A 27,729-nucleotide genomic window follows, 5' to 3' on the forward strand; every position below is an offset into this window, starting at 1 on the left:
TGGAACCACGTGCTGGTTGCATAGCAACAGTTGACAACATTCAGCTCCTTTTAAACGGTAAGAAACATCACACCAATCCACCTTGCAAAATAATTAAATATATATTATAATTCCCGATTTAACTAAACAAGTTGTGGTTGATCAAAATGCGGGTTTGATAGAACAAGTTTTACAATGTGTCGTTCATTTTACTGATACAAAAACCCCGTCAGTTTGTATTTCATCCAGATGATTTTTTTAGCACAACATAATGTCACTGTCAATATGTGTATTTCATGCAGTAAAACTAAATATCTTGATGAGATATAAATCATTTTATTAAATTATTTATGTAATTATGTGGAAAAGTTGCTGTAAATTAGCCTGTAAATGATTTAATGAATGTGTCTTATTCCTATTTTTTTCCTTATTCCTCAGACTTGAGGTTCTGTATAAGATGTCTGTTCCCTTCTCCAACACAAACCTGCGGATCCCTAAAGGCTTTGGGAATTTATTGGAGGGTCTTGCCAGGGAAGTGTTGAGAGACCAGCCTGAGGACATTCCTACCTTTGCTGCTCTCTACTTCACAGGACTTCTTAAAGCCAGAGAAGGTGACTGAGATGGTTTTCTTCTGATCCTGATGTTTAAAGGATTAGTTCACTTTCAAATTAAAATTTCCTGATAATTTACTCACCCCCATGCCATCCAAGATGTTCATGTCTTTGTTTCTTCAGTCGAAAAGAAATTAAGGTTTTTGATGAAAACATTCCAGGATTTTTCTCCATATAGTGGACTTCAATGGCCTCCAAACGGTTGAAGGTCAAAATTACAGTTTCAGTGCAGCTTCAAAGCATTCTACACGATCCCAGATGAGGAATAAGGGTCTTATCTAGAGAAACCATCACTCATTTTCTAAAAAAAATGTTTTTATTTTATAAATTTTAACCATAAATGCTCATCTTGAACTAGCTCTGTTCTTCTTCTCTATTAGAATTCCGGCAGTGTAGACACTGCTAAGTGTATTACTGCCCTCCACAGGTCAAAGTTTGAACTAAATTGTCATATACAATATGCTAGTGCAAGTATATAACAATTAGTTCTAATTAAATGTAATAGAGAAGAAGAAGAGAGCTAGTTCAAGATGAGCATTTATGGTTAAAATGCATACAATTTAAAAAAAAAAAAATTAGAAAATGAGTGATGGTTTCTCTAGATAAGACCCTTATTCCTCGTCTGGGATCGTGTAGAATGCTTTGCACCCCTTAATTTCTTTTCGGCTGAAGAGAGAAGGACATGAACATCTTGGATGACATGGGGGTGAGTAAATTATCAGGAAATTTTAATTTGAAAGTGGACTAATCTTTTAATAGTTTTTGATTACATATGAGTTATACATATGCTTGCTTATACAGTATGCATTTGTCCAAGGCAGAAATTTTTGTTTGCAACGACTTTTAAATCAACTATTGTCAATGCATGTCTGAACATAATGAATGTGTTTTGTTCAAGAAAGTGGCCTAGACCCAGCAGAGTGGGGTGCAAAGTTGGAAGACAGGTTCTACAATAATCACTCGTTTAAGGTATATAAAAGGATTGGTTGATTAAAAATAAATGAAACAGCACTCTCTGAACCTTTAGATTATATTGCAGTTATTTCTTCTAACATGTTGTTCTTTCTTTTCAAAACAGGGCACAGCAACACAAGGGAACTCCATTTCACCTAAAATAAATACAAGGTGTGTGGATGAGAAAATGTGATTTCGCTCTTTCACTCTCCCTAACAGTTTTCCAGATGAGAGAAAAATCTAAATGAAGACAGACTGAAGTGAAGATAGAGTGAAAATTTAGACAATAAACGTTTTAGGATAGCCTGTAGTTTTGGTTTGATTTCCTTGATTCTGGTTGCACATTCTTGCAGTGCAGCAGGTTTAAAACAGTACAGCAGGATGAAGCTCTCCGTCTCTGAGGCAGGGCTTCGATCATTTGATCAAGCCGAGGGCGGCTTTCAGACGATTGATTGTAGTGTCAGAGCACAGATATGCATCTGGGTTGTATATTAGGATTCATTTATTACTCCTGTTGTACTTGTTTGTGCTTTTATGTACTTATATTATTAATCATTGTTGCATATAAAATTGTCCTTGCCTTCTTAGAAACTACGCTGGACATTCTGAAACTTTTGGAAACAATGAAACCCAACATTCTACATTAAAAGACCTGAACACTAATAATAATTCAGAGGACACTGAAAAAAGGCAAAAATATGAGTTAGAAAAGAAGCTTGATGGGGAATCCAGTGAGAGGCAACACGCACCTGCTGCAGATATTCCCTATGTGGGAACAGCAGATGTTGATATATGTGCTCAAGAGCTGAAAGACCCCAACGGGGTCGCAGAACAAACATCAGAGGTACTGAAAGATGAAGAAACTGTAGATATCTGCAGATCCGAACATGAGCCTACACCTCTGCCCTCCTTTGGTGGTCTTGCAAATGTGGATGTATGTGCTGAAGAGATAAACTACACATCTGAATATACTGAGAACAACAGAGACTTGGAAAGCCCAAAACCGTTGCCTCCAAATGGAGAACAGTCTGAATCACACGATGAATCTTTTGTTGAAACCCCTTCACATATTGATCAGGATGTTGGCAAACCAGCAAATGAAAAGTCTGATGATGACGTTGATGATGATGATGATGATGATGATGGCCATACTGGAGATGCTGAACAAGGAGGCTCAGAAATGGTTGATACTTTATTAGAAGACAATGACCCAGAGGAAAAAAGCACTGAGCAGGTTTATGTCGAGGATTCAGCTGAAAAAGATGTAACTGAAAGTGCAGTTGAAACAGGGCAGGAATCAGTGGAACATATTGAAGAAAATAATGACTTACCAGACAATGAAGATCAAGAAGAGACCAATCATGAGTACAGCAGCACTAATGACTTTGAAGAAGATGTAGCTGATTCTACATCAGATATCATTAGTAAATCACTGATGGAAATGAAAGACTCGCATATTGACTACGACGATGAAACATATGACAGTAAAAGCGAAGTCATAGATGTTCTAGATGAAATTGACCATCAGTGTCTTACTCGTACAGATGAGCATGAAGCTGAGAACAGCACTGATGAACAGAGTACATCTAAAAATATGGATGCAATTATGGAGGAAGACCTTTTAGAAACCCCAAAGCCAGTTTCTCAACTAATCAACAGTGAAAATGAAGTAACAGAGGATATGATAAGCAATGACATTTTAAATACTGATGTAATGGAAGCTTCTGAGCAAGATCTAAACACAGAGAATGTAAATGAAGGGAGTGATCTTGAAAGTGATGGCTGTGATGCTGAAGAGATGGATCCAGACATTTCAAACATGCCTCAGCAAAATATGGAAAAAACTGAGAATGAGGAGGATGATGAGACTGAACCAAAGGAAGGTGGAGAAGCTGAGGCCAGGCCTCTAGAGAAAGAAACGGAGGTTATCAGTGAAGAACATCCTACAGAGTCACAAGAACAGACTGAGAATGATGCAGAACGGGAGGATCAGTTGGAGGAGCAAAGAGATAAAATTCAAGAATCAATACTTGAAAGTGAGAACCAGGAGAATCCTGACAGCAGTGAACCAAAGGTAAGGTTTCAATTCAATTATATTGTCAAGTTACTGTAATGTATTTGCACCAAAAAATGATAAGGATTTATGCTGATATTGTCCAAAACCACACTTTGCCAGGGGTGTTTCCAAATTTTTGGAGGGCAGTGTGTGTGTGTGTGTGTGTATATATATATATATATATATATTTGTTAGTTATTTGTGTTAGTTATTTGTGTTCCGAAGATGAACAAAGGTCTGGTTTGGGACGACAAGAGGGTGAGTACTTAATGACAGAAATGTCATTTTTGGGTGAACTAACCCGTTAAGTGTGAATTCCTCGTATCCCTCTAGTGAATGGGCGTACGGACATTGCTGGAAGCCAGTAATTATAGTTTATAAAGTTTTAAATATGTATATTTTTCTTCCAAAGCCATCACTTGCTTCCGAAGGCATTTATTAAAGGTGCCCTAGAATTAAAAATTGAATTTACCTCGGCATAGTTAAATAACAAGAGTTCAGTAAATGGAAATGACATACAGTGAGACTCAAACGCCATTGTTTCCTGCTTCTTATGTAAATCTCAACATAACACCGACTGTTACGTAACAGTCGGGATCATTAATATATACGCCCCCAATATTTGCATATGCCAGCTCATGTTCAAGGCATTAGACAAGGGCAGCCAGTATTAATGTCTGGATGTGCACAGCTGAATCATCAGACTAGGTAAGCAAGCAAGAACAACAGCGAAAAATGGCAGATGGAGCAATAATAACTGACATGATCCATGATATCATGATATTTTTAGTGATATTTGTGAATTGTCTTTCTAAATGTTTCGTTAGCATGTTGCTAATGTACTGTTAAATGTGGTTAAAGTTACCATCGTTTCTTACTGTATTCATAGAGTCAAGACTGTCGTTATTTTCATTATTAAACACTTGCAGTCTGTATAATTCATAAACACAACTTCATTCTTTATAAATCTCTCCAACATTGTAGCATTAGCCGTTAGCCACAGAGCATAGCCTCAAACTCGTTTAGAATCAAATATGAACATCCAAATAAATACAATACTTACGCGATTAGACATGCTGCATGACGAACACTTTGTAAAGATCCATTTTGAGGGTTATATTAGCTGTGTGAACTGTGTTTATGCTGTTTAAGGCAAGCGCGAGCTCCGAGGCATGGAGCACGAGAATTTAAAGGGGATGCAGCCTGAATTGGCGCATATTTAATGATGCCCCAAAATAGGCAGTTACAAAAATGAATTAAAAAAAATCTATGGGGTATTTTGAGCTGAAACTTCACAGACACATTCAGGGGACACCTTAGACTTATATTACATCTTTTAAAAACACGTTCTACGGCACCTTTAACCCACTGGAGTCGTATGGATTACTCTTATGATGGATGGATGCGCTTTTTGGTGCTTCAAAAACTCGGGAAGAGCCAGGATATTATTTAATATATCTCTGACTATGTTCGACTGAAAGAAGATAGTCATATACACCTAGGATGGCTTGAGGGTGAGTAAATTATGGGATAATTTTCATTTTGGGGTGAACTATTCCTTTAATATTGCCCAAAATAATCATGATTATGATTCTTGCCATAATCAAACAGCCTTACGTCATCCTTAACTTGGATGCAGACTGTTCCTTTTATTGTCCCAAGTTAATAAGTAAAAATAAAATCTTCAAGGACATGTCTGATCAACAGCATGGCTCTGTTCCTCTCTGGAGAACAGTGATTGAAGATGTCCCTGAAATAGTCCAGCTGGTGAGTACAAGACCGCAAGAGGGTCAAAAAAGCTCAAACTATACATACATCTTACATCATATGCATAGACTTAAACAAATGTTTGCAACATTTCATAAAGAGATGTTCAAAAAGCTTTAGATCTTTTACCAAGAGGTCAGAACAATATCCATATGCTTCTTAAAAGGGGTTCGAAGGAGACGGATTTGGTGGTGTTTCCATGGAAACATTTTACCGACCATTTATCTGAGGGAGAAACTGATCTAGATTTTGGAGTTGTGTGATTTTTCCAAAGAAACACAATACTGTATGTACCCTATTAGCTGCTTTACTTTTCAATCAAAGTGCATGTGATTCAAGTTCTGTAGGGGTTAATTAGAGACGCGCACTAAAGCAAAGCTCCCTTCCTCTCGCTCCAATGTAGGTCATCTAACCTGACCTATATCAACTCTTGTCCAATGACTTTATATGCTGTAGGAGGAGCAAGGGAATCATGTAGTTTCTATTTTCAGGAACAATATTCATGGCTATCATCAATCTCTAGCACGACTGTAAAGTCACCTCATCTTCTTCTTCTTCTTCTTGGAAACTCTGTTTTAACACTTCGATGCTCTGTGAACCGACTTCATTAGCTCCCAGCCTTACACATCCAACAGATGCCAAGAAAAGAGAAGTGATACCATTACAGCACAGAGCTGCATGTTCTCTCTTTAATCTTGGTAGGGTAGGAGGCAGGAGATGGAGCAGTGTTCTAGAGAAATAAAGGGCAATGGATTTACTGTCTGTTTGTCATACTCTACAGTATATTGCCACAGGGTGGAGGAGGCACGGACTGTGTGGGACTGACTGAGATGTGGGGAGCTGCTTCTAGTATTTTCTTAGCTTATGATAATAGCCCTCAGCATTATTTTGGACTCTGCATTTTTAAAGTAATGTTATATAATTGGTTTACACCATATGGTGTGTCCCTTTTCTAGGGGGCTTAACCAAGAATCTCTGATCCTTTTGGTAACAGGTGACAGGAAAGTGAGAATAATGGCGCTGTAAACGTCAACATGAAACAGAATATTTGCAACGAGTAAAGACCTGTCAGTGGCAGTGTCAAAGTGACGATGATGCTCACGCGCGCTCTCTCCACCGCGCGCACGCGTTATCTCTCTCTCTCTCCCTCTATCCTCCCACCCTAAAAGACTCTGAATTATAAGGATAGTTGGAGGAGAGGCGTATTCGTCCAAGGTATTTGCCCTGTGAGGAGGTTTACGCTGTGTTGCACTTGCACGAGACGAGAACACGTTTATCAGCGTCTGTAATTGCGCGTCATGGATTGTCATATCGTAAGTACTACTTTATTCGCTTTTTTTGTTTGTTTGTTTTTGTTTGTTTGTTAAAAGTATTTAATAAATAAACATCCTTTTTAAACTGAATATGTTTGATAATGAAGGAGTGGCGCGTGGAAACATCGTTTAACTTTTCTTGTTTAGGAAATAGAAACATCAGCCTGTTTGTTTTGAAACTTTATTCAGCGGCGGTAAATTTCATGTCCAGTAAATTTACGAACGGTTTTGTGGGTTTATGTCATCATATTTTATGCTTATTATCATTTCACACTTTTTAACCGATTATTTTTCATGCCTTGAAAAGTATAAGCATATGAGTAAGCTTTTTAGGCTATACAGTTTTAAGCTTTAGCGATTAGGGTTCAAAAGATCACAATTTTTGTCTCTTTTATTATTAATAGTATTATTAAAAATTGTATATCAATTTAATCTACAAACTGTATACAATATGTGTACGGAATGAAAATGAATATCAAAATAACGTGGCCTCTTGGTGGTGCTATATACATCAACAACAAAATGCACTTCTGCATTTGGCGATATTTCCTTAAGTTTCATATTTATTTATTTATATATCAATCATTTTATTTTCAGTGGCTATATTGGATTTAAAAAAAAAAAAAAAAAAAAACTCCTGCCAACTTCTTTTTTTTTTTTTTTTTTTGAACTTTCGATTAAACATGGTCGCCTAAAGCCAGTAAAGAACGCAGGGCGTGACTATAATCCCTGAATGGAGTAAGTCATTTTAATAAATTTTAGTAAGATACATTTATGTATAATTATGCAAGAGGGCATATGAGGACATTTGCATATTTTAAAACGTGTCTGTTATCAGCTGCCAATCAGCTTTCAGCAGCCATTACAAGGTTAGCCCTGGCCAATTGGCACAAAATCTTTTAAATCCTATTTAAGAGTATAAAGAAGCATTCAAAGTTTTATCCTGTTTAGACATAAAGTGGCATTATAATAGTGAAAAACAAAATGAATGTAGTTTGTGCATGAACGTTGCGCATTTGTTTCTTCTGCTGAGACCTCAATCGTTTCTGCTTGCTGTTTGTTATGCATATGACAAATCTTTAATCATATCATTTCAATGGACTGGTATAGACATGGGACATGAAGGCTTGTGACTGCGCAGTTTCATTAGAGGTGATCCATGGGTAAGCATACACTAAGCCTCTGAGGCAGCAGTAAAATGAACAGATGCTTATTTATAGGGGGATTGTGGAACGCCTCTGCCTGTGGCCACATATGAGCATGTTGGCAAAATGCTTGGTTAATATGAAAAGAGGCTGATTCTTAGTTCAAAAGTGGGTGGACATGCTCCTACCAAGGTTTTACAATGGACTTCTGCTCATCACCATCACACAAGCTTTTTTAAAGACTGCCAACCAGCCTCTGCTGAGCCATTTTACATGTGCTATGTTGGTTGTTGTGGGAGAAAGCATATGGTTTCACAGCTTCAGAAGGACATAATAAGACAAATAACACCACATCCCTCCACGCACTCTTGATGATGTGTGATGACATGCTTGACAGAGCGAAGGAAGCTGGTCACAGTTGGTTTTTGCATCTGGGTGGTTATGTAGTTTCATTCCATTTCTGTTTGTTTTATTTTCTTTAGGTATAGGTTTCTCACAGTCATAAAATAAAGGTTCTTTGTTGGCATCGGTATGGTTCCATGAAGAACTTGTATGGACATTTATGGAACCTTTCCATTTCACAAAAGGTTCTTCATAGTTGAAAACGGTTCTTCAGATTATTAAACTGTTCTTCACACTACGAAAAAATGGTTCTTTTTGATGGTTCTTATGTGACATTGCTTTATTTTTAAGAGTGTAATAAAGAAGAGGATCATTCAGTTGGTGATTGTAGATGTGCAGGAGAAGCTGGTCGTAAAAAAAAATTCTGTGGAGCTGATGAATAGTGATTCATTGCAAGGGGGCTCAAATGGGCAGGAGATACATCACGCTAAACCCACTAGGGTGGTATATAAGATCTCAGTGAATAGTCTGAATCATTTTAAGAAAGAGCTAAATCAATATGCAGTACATCCCTGCTGACATTATTGTTCATCCCTGTTAGGAGGAATGCAACCAACCACAAGAGGAAGAGGACATCATGGACATCCCATTGGATGACCCAGAGGCCAATAAGGCGGCCGCCAAAATCCAGGCTGGCTTCCGTGGTCATATGACCCGGAAGAAGATGAAACCCGGTGAAAAGCCCAATGAGGAGGTGAGCAGCAGTGGTGAGGCCCTCAACGGCAGCCAAGGGGACTCAGGTCAGTCACTGTCCCCAACAGTCAGAGTGAACACAAGAGCTAGACTCAACACCATACAACGTGGTGCAGAGGTCGCCAGCTATCTTGATCCAGCTCAGCTTGGCAAGACATTTAAAGACCCTCACAGATCCTTACAGAATTTGAAAGTAAACAGCTAGAGCTTTGAGCTATAATGAAAGTTCAAGAGTGTTGATTCACCTATTTTCTGTTCAGTGTACCAAAGTTTTAGAATTAAAAAGCTGAAAATCTTTTTGCCACTATAGTGTATGAGAGACACACAAAAAAACATCAAATCCAAAATGAAACAAAATGAAAAATCAATCAGTTATGCTTAATGAGTCATATCTTTATACTGAGTAAACATAATAAGACATGCTCAAGGGTGCTTTTTAATTACACTCTGAGTGCTTTGGATAATTATTTTCTTAATCAAGTAATTATTAATGAGCACATCTATAATTTTCCCTGATTGTTTTAAGATTGCAGCTGTTTCAACGATTTACAGACAGCCAAAGGACTCCACAGAGTAACTCTGTATTCTGTTATCTCAGTTTGCTGAGACACAGAACTCTCAAATCTAATTTCTTTTGTGGGTGGTTTAAGCCTTCACAACTGACTCAATATTAAAGCCTCGCGCAGATTTATCCCCCTTTCAATTTTCTTTCGGGTGATGCGTTTTGTTTTGCACAAAATTTTCTTGAGATGCTGGATAAACTGTTTCCCTCAACTCGGTATGTATGCAAATGGTTCTCGATTGGTTGATCCCCAGAGGTGTGCTGGGATTCTAATTTGAAGCAACAAATAGGCCAGCGCTGATGGAAAGACCGTTAATGTTCTCACACCAAAGCTTCCATTTGAACTACCTTCATTTGCGTCATCCTTTGAGGAGGAACCGAGCAGATCTGGTCATTTGATGTGGAAAGTGGGGCAAGCAATGAGAATGAAGGTGTCCTTCTAACCTCTAGCCAGGCCCAAATATCTCTCCTTCAGCTGTGCCGCTCTACCCCACCTCTGTGCCGAATTTAGGCCTTTTCCGAGCAACATCAACCCAGTTCTCAGTTGCTAAGCATCTTATGTATGAAAGTGTTATTTTTATCCTCAGGTGCATCTGCATCGCCGAAATGAGGCTGTGCTCTGTTTTACTCAGACAAAAATAAAAGACCGGCTAAGATCAACTGATATATTCTGGCAAAATCAATCAATAAATAATGCTTTGTCACAGATATTTTGTGAAGAATGCCAATATAAGCTATCAAGCGCTGCAAAAAAATAATTTTCTCTTACTCAGTATTCTTGCCTTGTTTTTCAGTGCAAATATCTAAACATTCTTAAATCAAGACACATTTACTTATAATTTTAAAAAGTTTATGCTTAAAACAAGAAAACATATAAATGGGCTAAGAAAAATAATCGTTTATTTTTCTTGACATTCTTGGAAGAACCTTTAACATCCATGGAATCTTTCCATTGCATAAATGGTTCTTTATAGTGGAAAAAGGTTCTTTTAATCAGTGTTCCTCAACTATAGGGTCCCAAAAGTGGGTTGTGGAGTGTGTAGTCAAATAGCAACAACAAAAAAAACAAACTTTCCTGTCCTGTCAGACGTTATACTGTGCTCACACACAAATGCAGAGGGGCGCGCTTTGTGTCAGTTCACTATATATAAAGAGCAAATTAAATTACGAGCATTTAACGCCTTACGTGTCATAAAAGTACCAAAACGTACCAATAAATTGGTACATCGTGTGTTAGCTGGGAAGGATTTGCATGCAGGATGTTCATTCTATTCATCAGAATCAGTATCCATATGTTTAACAGTTCATTTTAGTTTTGTGTATTTACCATGGTAACAGTAGTTTCCATAACCTTATCCCAAAATGCCACTTTATTTTCACTTTGTGTGATTTTTTTAAAATATATTTTTGATGACTGGTGGCTCATACCAACTTATTAAATTTTTATTGTATTAACAAAAATTGGTTTGAGACTGCTAATAGCCTTAACTTACACTGTTTATTCATCAGTATTAGTGATATTCTTACAATTTATGTGTTTGTTTAGTAAAGTAGGACAGTACTTGTGCGTGTGTCACCAATTTTTGAGAAATAAATTTGCTTAGTTTTCCCAAAAATTTGGGTCACGACTTAATGACCATAGGAAAATGTGGGTCCCATGGCCAAACCAGTTAAGAACCACTGTTTTAAATTATTAAAATGTTCTCTCCCTCTTTTGGATCCTTTATTTTTAAGAGTGTATTCTTTTAGATATTTATTTTTTAGATATTTGTAATGAAAAACAACAAAAATACTAAGTAAAAATATTTTGCAGTGAGTGATGTTACTTCATAGTTGATTGGACAGCTGTTTGTTGACAAACCTAAATAGTACATAAATAGTACAGTAAACCTAATAAAAGTGTGTGTTTTGCAAGCAGGGGGAACAGACGGAGTAGAGACAGATCCCACATCTGGTCCAGAGCAATGAAGACCTTTCTCAAGGTGGATGGCTTATAGGACGCTTTCTCCAGGGATTTTTTGTGTCGAAAAAAAGTAGTAAAACTAGGCTGGATATGTCATCTGATATGTGAACTCTTTCTCTATTTTCTGCTTCTTATCCAGTCCGGGTGAATTTCTGCTCCAGCATGCTTTTGCATCCCACAAAAGGCATCTGTATACTGTATATCTGATATTTGTATGAGAATTTAACACAGGCTTCTTCAGTCAGACATTCAAGTAGACTTAAAATAATGCATCATGATTGAGTTTTGTCATTTTTGTTACTTGATATTCCTTTTCTCTGGTAGTATGTTTATGATTGCCTCAATTTGACCATGTAGCCATCACAATAAGATGTGAATTTTGTTTAATGTCATGAAATATAATGTTATCAGTTGTTTATGATTGTGTTGACTGATTTGTTTGGTTTGCACTTTGCACCCTGTAATATGTTGAAAATGAAATCAGAGCTTCCAAAGCAGCATATGGCATGGCAAGATCGACTTATTTATTATCGACTAATTTATTTCCATTTATTTTAATTTGTAAAATGATTTCTTCTGAGTTCTTTAAGGTAATGCATATCATTAGAAGTATAGAAATTGAGTTGTGACAGCTTAATGAGTGATAGCTAAGATCACCTTGCATGTTGACATCAGCATCAAGCTCTGTATCAGTTGAAAAGCTAATAAATGCTCAGAAATGTGTGTTGCTTGCATTGAAAATTATTTCATCTAGTCAGGGCCTGATCATTAGTCTTTTGAAGTCCTTATATAAAGAGTCTCGTACCAAAAAGGCAGTTATATATATGCAGCAGAAATTGAAATATTAACCTACACATCAGTCTCATTAGTCCTGCTGGAGCATCTCACTGGAGGGCTCACAGCTGGAAGGCTGTGTTAATGAGGCCTGACAGTCATTTATCAAGGTCAAACTGCCACATGCCCAATCAAAACAGCATTTAGGCCTATAATAGCATTAACCGTTAATGAATCTTATAGTATATATTTTTTATATAAATGTGCATGTGGCAAAGCTATAATGAAAGAACTCTCTCAGAAATATCGTTTGATAATTTATGATATATCTAATAACAGATATGCAACATGGTGCTAAAATATAGACGTTGTGTAGACCCGCCCCTTTTCAGTACTGCACTCGTTGTCTTTTGATTTCCAAATTGTATTTCCAGAGCAATCTTACGTATTTATGAATGAACTGTACGTTTAAAAATCTTCCCGGTCTACAGACATTTGTTAAGACAAACATTACAATGCTCATGATAACTTTTGTTAACTCTACAATAAGTAAATCCACTTCACCAGGTAATAATTCTTTGAAAGCGATTTCATAGAAATACAAAAACGGAAGTTCAAAGACAAAATTCTAAAGATGGCTGCGTGCACGTTTCTCTGGCGCGTAAAGTCTAGTGATTACACTCACGACTAAAGGCCATCTCATTCTCAATAGGCATGTTTTCATAAAATGTTTACTACATAAATACTAATAATCATATAATTTTTGGTCTAGTTCATCACACAAAACGTATGACTTAGAATATAGTGTGTGAGTCATAAAGTGCTTTCATGCACTTTTTGAAGCTTTAAAGTCCCCCTGAAATCAAAATGTAAGTTTTTTAGATTTGTGCATGGCCCTGAATGCATAACCTGATATTGCTTAGTTTAACATGTTCCTGGGTGAACATTTTTGTTGATCCTGGAACAACATTCAAATCAACCAATCAGATTTGAGGGACAAGTTTACAGATTATGTCAAGTTTAGGCTTAAAATCATGAATTGGTGCTTCTACATAAGTGTTCATTTCCCTCTGATTTTTGGGATAATTTATGGGTAGGGTTAGGTTTAGGGGTAGGAATAGGGTTAAGACTAAATTTTCAGACTACACTCTAAAAAATGCTGGGTTAAAAACAACCCAAGTTGGGTTGAAAATGGACAAACCCAGCAATTGGGTTGTTTTATTTAACTCAACTATTGTTTAAAAATTACTGTATTGCTTAATTAAAATTAACCCAATGTTGGAAATGAACATTTATTAATGTTCAATGAATAATTATTAAACTATAAACATTTATTAAATTGCTTATTAATACATTTATATTAATAAACTATTAAACTATTACATTTATATTAATAAAATATTAAAGCTTATTAATAAACATTCACCTTTTGTCTATTATTGTTGTCTCTAATTGCATCTGGTTTTTATTTATCCCAACTATTTTGGGTTCATTTTAAGCTAGCCATATAGCAATTTTTAAATAATAGTTGGTTTAAATAAAACTACCCAGCAGGTTGGGCAAACATTTAACCCAACCGCTGGGTTAAAACAACCCAATCGCTGGGGTTGTCCATTTTCAACCCAACTTGGGTTGTTTTTAACCCAGCATTTTTTAGAGATGTTGTTCCAGGATCAACAAAATATGTTAACCCAGGAAGGCATCTAACTCAGCAATATCAGGACGTGCAGTATGAATATGTTAGCCTTAAGGTTATGAATAAGCTGGTGTGTTCCAAAACAATAACAAAATGTGCATTTACGACACATGAGCATTCAAAACAGTCTCTCACTTCCACTACAATTGATCACGGATTTTCATGACATCACATCGCACTTCAGTTTCTCGTCAAATCTTCGGTCCAATCAAATGCTCTCTAGAATCTGAAGCCCCGCCTCCTCCTACACTTTTACAGACGCTGAAGCCTCAGCTCAAATCAGTCATTTGCTCACACATTTACTAGTTTCTACATGGTGAAAGGCACGTAGTGCACTATATAGAGAATTTTTTACGATTTAGATTTAGACGTGTAAGCTTTCCTTTGACACGAATGAAGTCCGTTTTCGCATTAGTGTCACATGAACCGCCGCAACGCGAGCAGTCTGCTCTGGTCCAGAGACACGAGAGCACAGAGCGGCTCATATGCGCGAGTCGGCACAGATCACAAAAGGTATTTGACCCATTTGAATTCTGCACAGAATGCTGTATATAAGCAAGGACATTATGAGGAGAAATGGTTAGAGATTAGAAGGAAACAGAGATTTTACAGAGTCTAACGGCTTTGGCCGAGCTGTAACATAAACGAAATGCTATTGGCAATTTTAAAAAAAGGGGCGGGGCTGTTCGATATATCACCGTCTTCCTGTTTCAGTTGAAATTACGTCAACACATTGAATAATGCTGCGCATTCCAACACTCTTCAGTGGGCCTTTAAGTCTCCAGTATCCAGTGATTGTAATTTTATGAAAAAGACCTTCTTTTTTGTAACTCATACGTGTATAAAAGACATAAGGCTGGGTGAGTAAATGACAAAATTTGCATTTTAGGTGAACTATCCCTTTAAGAATGAGAGATTTGAGAACATAAATAATGAGTCTATTTCCCCATGACCATATTAATCACTCAGCCATTACATAAAGAGCTGCACTTAATTGGACTGTGTACTGCGCTTCATAATTAAAGACATACAGCACTCCGTTAATCTTATTTTTCAATTGTGTCTCAGCTGACGTACTCTGTGTACACAATGAATCACATTGCCCAGGTTAAACAAACTGGACTGACTTCATAAATCCTGTGCTGAATGTTTTATTTCACAGTGACTGATTATATTTGATGTTGTGTGGCTTAACCTTATGAAGTAGATTTCCTCAAATCAAGTGGCTTTCGATCACTTTTCGTAGGCTACTGACTTTCAACATTTCTAAACTTGGATAGGCAGGAGGAAAAACTGGACAAGATGTCCTCCGCACAGCAACAAAGACCTGCCATAATTGTCATTTCTTTGTGTGGCTCAACTTGTCTTCTTCCCCGGGTGAGAAATGTGCGCTTGAACTCAGTCGCCCACATTCCCTCCTCCGCATGCAGGCCTCAGCTTTAGGGGGCTCCGATGTAACTTCCCCAGAATTAATTCTGTCACTGGCTCCATGACTTACAGTCTCCTAACAGCATTTTTACAGGTTGCCTATGGCAACACAAAGTGCCATAAGACAGTTCTCTCTCAGACTGCTGCTGCTGTGTGTGTCCCATGATTCCTGCCCTCGACAGACTGCCGCTGACCTGACAGCTGCCATTCCGCCAGAAACATTCAGCTAACCTGCACAACACAGACATATTATGTATTTATAGCCTGTAAAAGATCGAATTACACTTGAAAATGTGTGTGTGTGTGTTTTAACACAAAAAAAATGAGAGTGGATTTACATAATTGTGACAGCCAGTTACTGTTTTGCCTCACAGAAACATGCTCAGTTAGCATTAGCCCCGACTGGCTGCTACATCTGTAGAATCTCATAGCATCTCAGTCGTGGATTGATGTTGGAAAAACTTTCCACATTTGAAATATCTGTCTTAATCTCAACACTCTTTGAACGGTTTAGTTTTTGTGCTTAATTGGCTCTTTTGTATTTCACGGTGGCAGTAAATCAAAACCTCCAGTAGAGGGAGCCTGTATATAACCAGTTTACCAGCAACAAAAGCACATCAACGCTTGATCCACCTTTTTCCCCAAAGCAACAGTGTGCACATAGCAGTGTTGTTATTGTTAACTATTAAAAATCATTTTTGTTGATTGAAATAAAACTAAACTAAAATTATAAATATTAGATAAAATAATCTTAAATGTAAAGCTGCCTTCCCAACTAACTGAAATACAACAGGTCTAAGTTGAAGTACTAAAGTTACTAAAACTAAAATAAAATAACAAAAGCACCCAAAAAAGCACCTAAAATTACTAAAAGAAAAAATTTCAAAATAAAAGCTAATTAATATATTAATAAATACTATAATAGTATATAAGTAATATAGCCTAAAAAAAACAGCTGACATATATTGGCTATGTAACTGTATTAAAAATTAAAATTACAACAATAGTTTTAAAAATTAAAACTTTTGTCATCATTTACTCACCCAAAAAGTAGATGTTTTGAAAAAGGTTTATGCTGTTTTTTTTCTCCATGTAACTTATGATCCAAGAGCTAGCAAGCATCAAAAAGCACCACAAATGTCTTACTGGAAATGTTTTATGAGTGAATTTCTCAGGGGAAATTATAAGTTCTTTTCTCATGAAATGTTCTCATGTCTCATGAAGTCCAGTGCATGTGCACTACAGCTTCAAGAGGATATTCTCCAGCGGAGACGTGTGCGAGGATCTTTCATGCTTTCAGTGCACTATTGACCTTGGATGTTCCCACTGACTCCACTTGACAGATTTCTTCACAAGATGAGAGAGTCCGGGAAGACTTTTATCCACCAGAGGACAAAGGCTAATGCCAAGCTTTGTGCGAGTATGTTTGTGTCTCAGAGAGCCCTACTAAAGCTTTGATCACCAAGAACAGAGGAGGCCCTTGAGGATAACAGACTGTATGTTCCATTAAAAAGCTTTTTCTTTCTGTGCCATTTTGCATACATCATCTGCTCTTTTTGCTGAGTGGGAGGCTAACATTTCAAATACTCAGTTTGGATCATCAATTTTAGCTCTCCTAATTTGCTGTCTTGGTTTGGCATATATTATCAGAAATGCCATCTGTTGTTATTTAATTGTTTTCATTGTGCGCTAAACAATTAGTTGTGTTTCTAGCATCACTATTGCTCATATCGGCATTAACTATTTGAACAAGCTACTTTTAAAATGTTAAGTATACTAAAGCCTTCAAGCTTTTCCAGAGGGTTTTCTGCTACACTCTCTCATAGTGAATCTTTCTTTTTGTCTGTGGGTGTCTGTGACCACCGCAGCTGCTGACCTCTGCAAGACAATGACATCAGCTCCCAGACAGACATCATGTGACGGCTAGGCCACAGTTCCTGGCACATTGTTTCATTTCAGCAGTGGAAATAATGTATTGTTGCAATGAAGAGAACACATAAAATGAATTAATATAATTAAATAAAAATAATTATTGTTAAAGGGTTAGTTCACCCAAAAATGAAATTTCTGTCATTAATTATTCACCCTCACGTCGCTCTAAACCCATAAGACATTCGTTCTTATACGCAACACAAATTAAGATCTTTTTAATGAAAAAACATAATTAACCACTTTATTTACAAAATAATCTCTATCGCGCGTTCACGAGACCACGACGTATGCGAGAACAGACTCAAGCGACAACACTACACGCATGCGCACATGTTCACGAGACGAGAGCACCAAGACGCACGCGAGCGCAGACGTTGTTGCGCGAACGCGCTTTGGAGATTAATATTTTGTAAATAAAGTGGTGAATTATGTTTTTTTTTTGCGCAAACAAAGCATTCGCGTCGCTTCATAAAATTGAGGTTAAACCACTGGAGTCACATAAAGTACTTATATGATGTCTTTACCGTCTTTCTGGGCCTTGAATTATGTAGCTGTGTTGCTGTCAATGAAGGGACAGAAAGATTTCAAGATCTTAATTTGTGTTCTGAAGATGAAAGTGTTACGGGTTTGGAACGATATGAGGGTGAGTAATGACAGAATTTTCATTTTTGAGTGAACGAACCCTTTAAAATATATTTATAATAAAATAATTAATATAGGGATATAGTAGGCTATTATTATATTGCTCTAATTATTCATTTATTAAAATAAATGAATTTGAAACTGTTAATCTAGATCCATTTTAAAATGTCTCTAGGAATTGTTTAAAATAAAACCATCCAACTCTTGTACACAAAGGCCTTTTCGCTGAAGACTGATGCCTTAGCAGCCTGTAGGTCCTCTTTTCATCCTTTATGGCCTGGTGGGTAAAAGATATATGTGGCTTACAATGTGCTCATGTGGGAGGGCCTGGTTAGGGGTTGGTGGAGTAGAGTTTTTTTTTTTTTTTTTTTTTAGAAAAAGCATGTATTATTCAGCTTGAACACTTGTCCTTGAGTAGTTGTATAGCAACTTCAAAAAAAGGTTCTCCTTTCATTCATATTGTAAACTATACGTCAAGTGTCTGAATTAGTCCTCCTTGAACCCTCATTAAAGGATTAGTTCACTTTCAAATTAAAATTTCATGATAATTTACTCACCCCCATGTCATCCAAGATGTTCATGTCTTTCTTTCTTCAGTCGAAAAGAAATGAAGGTTTTTGATGAAAACATTCCAGGATTATTATCCTTATAATGGACTTCAATGGCCTCCAAATGGTTGAAGGTCAAAATTACAGTTCCAGTGCAGCTTCAAAGGGCTTTAAACGATACCAGACGAGGAATAAGGGTCTTATCTAGAGAAACAATCGGTCATTTTTGAAAAAAATGTAAATGCTTTATATAAACAAATGATCGCCTTCCAAGTGGTTCCGCCAAAACCACACTTTCGTATTCTTCAAAAAGCTTACGCTGCATGTCCTACGCCTTCCCTATTCAACGTATGGAAAAAATAGAACGTGTTCTTTCCGTAAGTAGAATAGGGAAGGCGTAGGACATACAGCGTAAGCTTTTTGAAGAATACGAAAGTGGGGTTTTGGCGGAACCACTTGGAAGGCGATCATTTGTTTATATAAAGCATTTACATTTTCATTTTTTAAAGAAAATGACAGATTGTTTTGCTAGATAAGACCCTTATTCCTCGTCTGGTATCATTTAAAGCCCTTTGAAGCTGCACTGGAACTGTAATTTTGACCTTCAACTGTTTGGAGGCCATTGAAGTCCATTATAAGGAGAAAAATCCTGGAAAATTTTCATCAAAAACCTTCATTTCTTTTCGACTGAAGAAAGATATGAACATCTTGGATGACATGGGGGTGAGTAAATTATCATGAAAATTTTATTTGAAAGTGAACTAATCCTTTAAAGTTGGGGACTGGAGACAATATCATTGTTAAAATTGTATATTGGCTGATTTGCCTGATTGACTTAATGGCTGCCACTGAATAAATGTCTACTGAATTATCTACATAGTTTCTTTTATATCAATTTTAAAATCATAAACATTTATTTTCTATTAAGTGGACACTGCTTTTCTTTCTACTCACCATTGAATATTTTTATATGTATAAACTGCAATAGAAATATAAAACAAAGGTTGTCAATAAAATAAAATTACTAATTTCAAACCTTTACAAGAGCATCCCAGTTTGAAATCCCCGGTCTAAGAGCCCCGATTTCATTCGTAACTCAATTTTGACAAAATGTGTCATTGCGTCTTGCTTTTGAACGCCACTGTGGATGTATTATATCATGTCACACAAATATGCTCTTTTACGTGACTGCTCATATCTGCCATGTAACAACAAAAACGCATATCTCCAACCATCTCGCACTCATCCTAGTGCCTTTACTGAGGAGACAAGCGCACACATGCACAAATGCACACACACAAAGGGGCCCTGAAAATAATCACTGTGGAGAAGCTTGTAAAGCGAGGAAAGCACACACACACACACATACGAGATCGCACATAGAGTTGTTGTTCAGGCTAGGGTCCTGAGAGTGGGGTTCAGAGCAGCCAGTGTCCCGTCTGGCAGGAAGCACTCTGCATTCGCAGCGACGTGCCTTGAGTGGACAAATCATGCTGATTGTGTGGGAGAGAAACCCAGCGCTGCTCCCAAGATGAAGGCAGAGAGGGAGGCATCATGCAAAAAGACAGCCGTTCCTTCACTGTTTCTTCTCCTATGGCTTTTCATCTTTTCCTTGGCAGGTAAGACAACATCATGACTTTTCCACTGTTCGTGTTGAGGGAAAACTTTCTAAAGAGGAAGAAGGAAAAAGTGTACGCTCTTGTCATTTTCACTTTTCAGTGTGTGTTTTGTTTGTGGGTGGCTGGATGACACATAACACAAATAGAGCTATCAGTCAAGTTTAATTAGGGCACTCAGTGAAAATGTACATTTTAAATTTGTGTTTTGTTTTTTCAGAAACATTGTCTAAAAAATATGAATTTAATAGTAAGAAAGTTAAAAGGCAAATAGAATGGTTATAATATTACACAAACTCTCTCTCAAAAAAAAGCATATTGCAAAATTGTTTTTATTTTAATTTTTTTAAATGATCATATCCCAGACCAGTTTTTTTTACAGTTCGGCAAAAGAAAAAAATCATGCTCCATCCATGGATTAGATTAATTTTAAATCACGCATTTGTGCACAAAGTAAAAACAGCAAGTTCAGAACAATCACAATGGCATGACTGAGTTGGCATTAGCTTGATGAAATCACATTTTCTTAAAATCAGGTACTGATGTGCCAGGAAAGGGGACGAAGGCAAGAGCATATCCTAACTAAAGCCTAGTCTTCCTCAGAGAGCTTTGATTAGCAGAATCACTGGGCCTCACTGTCTACATTCCCCCATCCACAAAAGAGCGTGTCTCTTGCGCAGCTTCCCCTGATTGGAGGAGAGCAAGTCTACAATCCAGACCTTTGTTAGCTCATCCTGGCAAGACCTCAGCACTGAGAATTGTTACCACAGAGATTGAGCCATGCCACGCTGACTCGTACTGCCCTGGCAAAGCGGGCAAGGACATGTTGGCTCACTCAGAAGCAATAAGCATAAAGCTGTTTACCAGCAGGTATCTCACTGGAGAGTTTGTATTTGCAGTTCACACTGCACAAAAAAAAGTTTTATAAATATAATAATAATATATTAATAAAATTAATAGTTTTATTAATATTATCTAATACTATATAAGAATATATAATGATAATTTAATTAATATTTAGTATATATAATTATAAATAAAATGAATATATATAATTGTATAATAATAAATATATAATATATAATTAATAATGAATTATATATAATTAATAATTATATATGAGTTTATATATATATACATATATATATATATAAATATATATATTTTTTTTTTTTTTTTTTTTTTTTACTAGTGGGTGCAGGACACTATAGTTCATTTATGTAAGTGAGGATAGCAAAATAAAGTCAACTGTGACATATTATACCCAAAAATTCTTCACACAGTGGACTACCAGTAAAATTGATATAAAATTGGGGACCAAAAATTATTTAGACACTTTGACCTTGTTATCTGACATTATTAAGATTATTGTTTTTCTGACGCAGTTTAACTCTTGTTAAACTTGAGATCTTGACATATTTTATTACCTTTTTTTTTTTTTTTTTTTAAACTATAGCAAATAAACTGTAATAATGAATAAAAATTTAAAGGTGTCTGCATACATTTTGGTTTGACTGTATGTATGTAAGTATATATATATATATATATATATATATATATATATATATATATATATATATATATATATATATATATATATATATATATATATATATATATATACACACACAAATATATATTATATGAAATATATATACAAATATATATATTGACTATAGCAAAAGATATAAATAACTGGCTTAAAACCTTTTTTGGGGGGTGAAAATACTGACATGCCTAAGACTTTTGCACAGTACTGTATGTATATATATATATAGATAGATATATATATATATATAGATATATATATATATATATATATATAGATAGATATATATATATATATAGATATATATGATCATATTTATATTTAAACCCTTGAAGTACCATTTCATATATATTAAAATATCATAATATATTCAGTATCTTAATATCAGACTGCATTCTCCCATCTTCCACAACTCAATTAACTCAAAATAATAGACTTAAAATAATATTTTAAATTTAGTCATAAAGAGTCATTTTATTATAAAATGGTATAAATGTTATTAATAAAGTAAGCATACTTCAATGTATATTTATTCATTTGTCAGAAATGTTCATCTAAAGCCACTTACAGTACTTTCAGGGTAATTTGTCAGTATGTAGGGTAAACTGGGACAAGTTTACTCTAGTGAATATTGTTTCAGAGTGGGTTTACAGTACAGTACAGTACAAATCATTTAAAATACACTGACCTTTTGCGACAGCAATAGCATTAGTTTCGCTCTAATGTGTCTGTTAGTGAATGTATTTGTAGGTGGGGTCAACATCAGCAGCCCGTCTCCTCTAGTGCGAGGTACACTCGGAGGCTCCGCCCTTCTCTCTGTGACCTACACCAGCACCAGCTCCGACCAGCCCGTTATTAAATGGCAGCTAAAGAGAGACAAACCCGTCACTGTGGTCCAGTCCATTGGTACAGAAATCATTGGGAACCTTAGGCCCGAGTACCGTGGTCGAATCCTCCTGTACGAGAACGGCTCCCTGCTCCTGCATCACCTGCAGCTGTCTGATGAGGGCGCGTATGAGGTGGAGATCTCTATCACTGATGATACCTTCACTGGGGAGCGATATGTCAACCTAACCGTGGATGGTAAGACCGACATGGACGTTTCATCTATGTGAAGAGCAACTTTCCTTATTCATGTTGTCCTGTTCTTTCACAGTTCCAGTGTCCAGGCCTTTTGTTCACATGGTGGCCTCATCCGTCCTGGAGCTGACTGAGTTCTTCATACTCAACTGCACTCACAATAGTGGCACCAAACCCACATATAGCTGGCTGAAGGGTGGGAAAACTTTGACCAATGACTCGCGTCTGCTCCTGTCACATGACCAGAAGGTCCTGACCATCTCCCGTGTTGTGATGTCAGATGATGACATCTACAGCTGCAGGGTGGAAAACCCCATCAGTAGTATGAAGAGCCTGCCCGTCAAACTCACTGTCTACAGTAGGTGTTGAGACTCCACTGTCACCTTCATCCATGATCCATGACCTTAAATGTCACATTAAATGTTGCTATGTTACATAAAGGATGAAAACAACAAAGTATTATAGAAATAAGTCATGAAAAGAAAAAGAGCTGCATGATTTGTCACAGTTACGCTGTGTGGTGTAATCCACAAAAGAGCGAGACGAAGAATAAACAAGATATATTTTAATGAGCACAGAAAATAAGCAAGCCAACTACACATTAAACACTGACGACGATAAACACAGAACTGGGAAAACTAAGGGCTTATATACACAGTGAATGATAATTAACAAAACAAGGAACAGGTGTGAAACTATTTAGAAACCATAGTAACAAACAAGGATAAGAACTCAGCCAATCGAACAGTGAAAATGAACACAACATGTTACAACATGATTTTTTTTTACATTAGTGATAAGCAGTTATCAGGTACAGTATGTGAACAATCTTTAAAAAAAAAATCGAAAGGAAAAAAACAGATAATCATAAACATCCACATGGCTCTGGAGGGTTAATAAAGACCTGAAGTGAAATTATGCTTTTGTGTAAAAAAAAAAAATATATATATATATATATATATATATATATATATATATATATATATATATATATATATATATTTAAGTTATTAAGTAAAATATATAGCTTCCGCCAGACCGCCTTCCATATTCTACTTACGAAGAATTTGTAAACTGGCGTCTCGTCAGATACACTTTTTCCATATGCTGAATATGGAAGGCAGTCTGGCAGAGGCTAGATATTTTTTGCTTCATAACTTGTTAAATATGGATATTTTTCTCACAAAAAACGCATCACTTCGCTTCAGAAGGCCATTATTAACCCCCCCGGAGCCGTGTGGAATATGATGGATGGATGTGAATAGAGACACTTTCTTCATCTCAAACTCATTTGGCAACACATACTGCCATTATAAAGCTTGAATGCTTCAGGATATTTATTAATATTTCTCCAATTGTGTTCATCAGTAATTTTCATTTGAAAGTGAACTAATTCTTTAATAGAAAATGTTAAAGTATAAATAGATATGTTGCCTTAGCAATTAACTGAAATGAGTTTATTAAAGTACTAAAATTGCTAAAACTAAAATAAAAAATAATTAAAGTTTTATAGAAATATTACAATGAAATGCAAAAGCACATAACTAAAACTTAAATTAAATTTAAAATGAAAACTGAAATATATATATATATATATATATAGCAGCATATGGCTTTGGAACAACATGAGGGTGAGTAAATAATTCATTTTGGGTGAACTATCTTTTAATTCTGGCTGGTTGTGTGTGTTTATGAAAAGTGCTGATGAAGGAAAGTGTTTACAGTTTTGCTCCACTGGAGCTCAGCTGATCCTTTCATCCATCTACCTCTCCACTTGCACACATTTCTGAGCTCAGCGGGGTCCTGCATTCCCCCTGCACAGTCTACCCTTTAAAAAAAGCCCCACATTGCCCTATTCATTCTTGCACTTGGTATTCCTGGCAACCTGTGCAATCAGTCTTCCATTTGAGGTCTCCTTACTTTGGACCTTGTCTACAGAGTAGTTTTCCAGAGCACTGTTTGGATGTACTGTGTCACCCTGTATTCTTCTTTTAAATTTTGCAGGACGGAGTTCTCTATATATCATCCTCTCCACGGGAGGCATTTTCTTACTCATCACCTTGGTGACCGTTTGCGCCTGTTGGAAACCCTCCAAAAAGTACCAGCTCTATTATCCCTATATCCATTCTCTTTGATTAGTCTAAAGCAAGCCACAATAAATCTCAGCAGCTCGCACTGTTCTTGCAAGAAAAGTCTTTGTGCTTCAAATGTTAGGAGGCCAAAGTTCCACAGATCAGAGAAGAACAAAGACCAATGCAACTGATTAAATTGGAAAGAACTCAACTTTTGGTTTCTGTTTGTGCATTTAATGAATATGATATTGCATTTGATATTTTGATCACAGTCAGATATGTTGCTAACAAAAATACATTGTTGTTCTATCTACAGAAAAAGGCAACAGCTTGCCAGACAGAGCAGGCAAAATTTAGCAGAGCAGAGTAACGACAATCATGATGGTATTTTTGTTCATTGTTATTGCAAAATAACTCAAGATAAATCTCAATGTTCTCCTTTTTTAATATTTTAAAGGTGCACTCAGTAATTTTTCCCTCATTAAAAATGTTACTTAAAGTAGTAAAAATGTTTAAAATGAAAAAAGTTCTTTTAGTATATTATTTATAGCATTTATTTATTATTTATTTACATTATATTTTGAATTAGCTTTTATTTTTATATTTTCAGTTTTCATTTAAATTTTACTTTAAGTTTTAGTAATTTTGTTTTGTGCTTTTGTTATTTGTATTAGTTTTTTTTATGTATATATTTATATAGCTTTAATTTTCTTTTAAAATGTAGTTTTAGTCATTTTAGTACTTTTTTTTTTAGATTTCTTGCTGAGGCAACATTTCTCATTTTTGTTTAGATTTTTTTTTTTTTTACTTATTAATTTAATTTTCATATTTTATTTTATTTTCAGATTTATTTCAATTATCTGAAACAATTTTAGTTTAAGTTAACATTAACAACACTTATCACATCAAGGCCCGGTTTCACAGACAGGACTTAGCCTAAGTTCAAGCCTTAGTTCAATTAGGGTATTTAAACATAAAACTAGGAAAAAAAAAAACATTACTGGTGTGCATCTTGAGACAAAACAATGACTCTGACATATTTTAAGATATGTCAGTGCAAGTTACTTTCAGTTAAAAAAAGCTCAAACGTGCATTTTAGTCTAGGAATAGCTTAAGCCTTGTCTGTGAAACCGGGGGGAAGACTAATATATCAGTAGCCTAAAAAAAAAGTTTTATTTTCGAGTGGGTCGCCTCATGCAGGCAGCCATTTTGAGATCACATAACCAGCAGAATACTACTGTTTATCTCTGAAACCTCCGTAATTCGACATGTTAGTTTGAATAAATTAATCGCCACTGACAGTAAATATATGAATTCTACAATAGCATTAGTTACAAAATATTTGCTTTTGCATTATGCTACATCCACACCACTAGGTGTCAGTCCAAGGCTACTTTCATATCGAACAGAGCAACAATAAAAATTACTGAATGCACTTTTACACTTTGAATATAATAAAAATAAATTGTTTGCTTTTATTTAATTATTAAATAATTTATTTTTATTAAAGCTTGAATGCTCTCTTTACTCTAGTTGATATCGTGCCTGCTAGAAATTACCATAATCGTCGGAACCCAGGTGGACTATATGTCCTCAATGAAACGGTAAGACATTATTATTATTATTGTTGTTATTGATGATGTTTTAATTTTTTTTTATTATTTTACATTTTTATTATTATTTCCAGGATTTCCCTGAGGGAACAAATGAGTCTTCCTGTAATTATATCACCCCTACTGATCCCCTCAGCCCACCTTGTTATCCCAACATGGCTCCACATTCTGCACACTCTCCAGATGCTTATATGCATTCAGGAAGAAGATACCCCCGTACTCCCGTCCCCTCTCCTCCATCAACCCCTCATCCGACGCTCACTCCACCCCTCTCCTGTCCCCAACACCTGGGCAGCTTAACACGCAAGCCCCACCCTCCAAGACTAAGCCCCACCCCTCCACATGGAGAAGAACATCCAGTTGAACCAGAAATCAATATGCACTACCACAGCCTTACCCGATGAGCAAGACGGATGGAGAGATTTAAATGTAAAATGTCAAGGATAATATCAGAATATGAGATTATGTATGTGGGTATGGGAATTTTAATTAGTTGTTTTTATTAGTTATCCTATGTAAATGTTAGCATTTCATGCTTTACAAAAGATATAGGTGAATGAATTGTGTACAAGACCAAAACTTAAAGATCAGTAGTGGTAAACAACTAATACAAGAGGATTACATGGATGTACTGGATGGTTTAATAGTTTTTTTAACACTAATAGAACAATTTCATCATTCGTTTTCAGCTGTGGTTTAAGAAATAGCTTAAACTAAACCAAAGTAATCCTATAAATAGAAAATATACAGTTTAATTTCAGCTATAATTGAGCATTATTGGGATCTGTAAGGGTTTACTGTAAATATGATTTCTTTATGCCAGTATTAAAATGATTTTATTCTTTTTGTCTTCTTTTTGACAGAAAACAAAAGTAAATCACTCAAATAATATCTCTTTCTTTCTGAATATTTAAAAAGACATAAGGGCATAAAGACACCAGCCTTTACACAATTATTGTCAATTTACACGTTTCAACCACCAGAGGCTCCCACATCACTATCAATCTTTTTTTACAGTCTATGCTATCAATCAATAAAACATCTGCGTCATTTCAAAGCCAGATAGTGTTGTTTAACTCGTTTTCAGCCTTGCTCTCCTTCCTTTTTCCTGTAGGACAATAGAAATTGTTTTTAACTGAGTCACTTCATTTTGATTTAGAGAGTAAACTAATTTTAGCATTTTCTCCTCAATAAAATGTTCACTCAAAGGTTTGTGAGCTAAATACTTAAAAGAATATGTTGAATTAATCCGGTACATTATATCTTAATGTTTAAAATAAATATTTAGTTAAACGCTGCGCGCGACACGACACGACAGTTCGAGAGGAGGTTAC

At 35.9% G+C, this 27,729-nt stretch overlaps 2 protein-coding genes across 6 annotated transcripts; both read left to right on the plus strand.

Annotated features, from left to right (window-relative positions):
* Positions 1-22: 22 nt before the first annotated feature.
* On the plus strand, positions 23-12,150 carry spa17 (sperm autoantigenic protein 17). 5 transcript variants are annotated; one of them, XM_067365523.1, is made up of 7 exons: positions 23-57; positions 418-590; positions 1,489-1,559; positions 1,669-1,715; positions 2,133-3,618; positions 8,769-8,967; positions 11,398-12,150. In XM_067365523.1, the coding sequence occupies exons 2-7, from the start codon at positions 437-439 to the stop codon at positions 11,448-11,450; spliced, it is 2,010 nt and encodes a 669-aa protein (XP_067221624.1). In that variant the 5' UTR covers positions 23-57; positions 418-436; the 3' UTR covers positions 11,451-12,150. The 5 variants fall into 5 exon arrangements, with proteins under 5 accessions (XP_067221624.1, XP_067221625.1, XP_067221626.1 ...); XM_067365524.1 differs by having other exon boundaries at positions 11,401-12,150; XM_067365525.1 differs by having other exon boundaries at positions 8,769-8,921.
* A 7,810-nt stretch (positions 12,151-19,960) lies between these two features.
* Positions 19,961-26,799, plus strand: hepacama (hepatic and glial cell adhesion molecule a). Its single transcript, XM_067366110.1, has 8 exons — positions 19,961-20,084; positions 22,366-22,713; positions 22,787-23,068; positions 24,715-24,808; positions 25,099-25,166; positions 25,966-25,968; positions 26,316-26,386; positions 26,470-26,799. The coding sequence occupies exons 1-8, from the start codon at positions 19,997-19,999 to the stop codon at positions 26,797-26,799; spliced, it is 1,284 nt and encodes a 427-aa protein (XP_067222211.1). The 5' UTR covers positions 19,961-19,996.
* Positions 26,800-27,729: the final 930 nt, after the last annotated feature.

The sequence above is a fragment of the Chanodichthys erythropterus genome, chromosome 17, assembly GCF_024489055.1.
Source record: "Chanodichthys erythropterus isolate Z2021 chromosome 17, ASM2448905v1, whole genome shotgun sequence".
NCBI lineage: Eukaryota > Metazoa > Chordata > Actinopteri > Cypriniformes > Xenocyprididae > Chanodichthys > Chanodichthys erythropterus.

What these genes read in the sequence shown, in the direction of transcription:
- spa17 (XM_067365523.1), top strand. Translation starts at nt 437, where the DNA reads ATGTCTGTTCCCTTCTCCAACACAAACCTGCGGATCCCTAAAGGCTTT. An exon ending in ACTTCTTAAAGCCAGAGAAG is followed by an intron (nt 591 to 1,488) that starts GTGACTGAGATG and finishes GTTTTGTTCAAG; the next exon opens with AAAGTGGCCTAGACCCAGCA. An exon ending in TCACCTAAAATAAATACAAG is followed by an intron (nt 1,716 to 2,132) that starts GTGTGTGGATGA and finishes TTGCCTTCTTAG; the next exon opens with AAACTACGCTGGACATTCTG.
- hepacama (XM_067366110.1), top strand. Translation starts at nt 19,997, where the DNA reads ATGAAGGCAGAGAGGGAGGCATCATGCAAAAAGACAGCCGTTCCTTCA. An exon ending in CGTCAAACTCACTGTCTACA is followed by an intron (nt 23,069 to 24,714) that starts GTAGGTGTTGAG and finishes TAAATTTTGCAG; the next exon opens with GACGGAGTTCTCTATATATC. An exon ending in TATATGTCCTCAATGAAACG is followed by an intron (nt 26,387 to 26,469) that starts GTAAGACATTAT and finishes TATTATTTCCAG; the next exon opens with GATTTCCCTGAGGGAACAAA.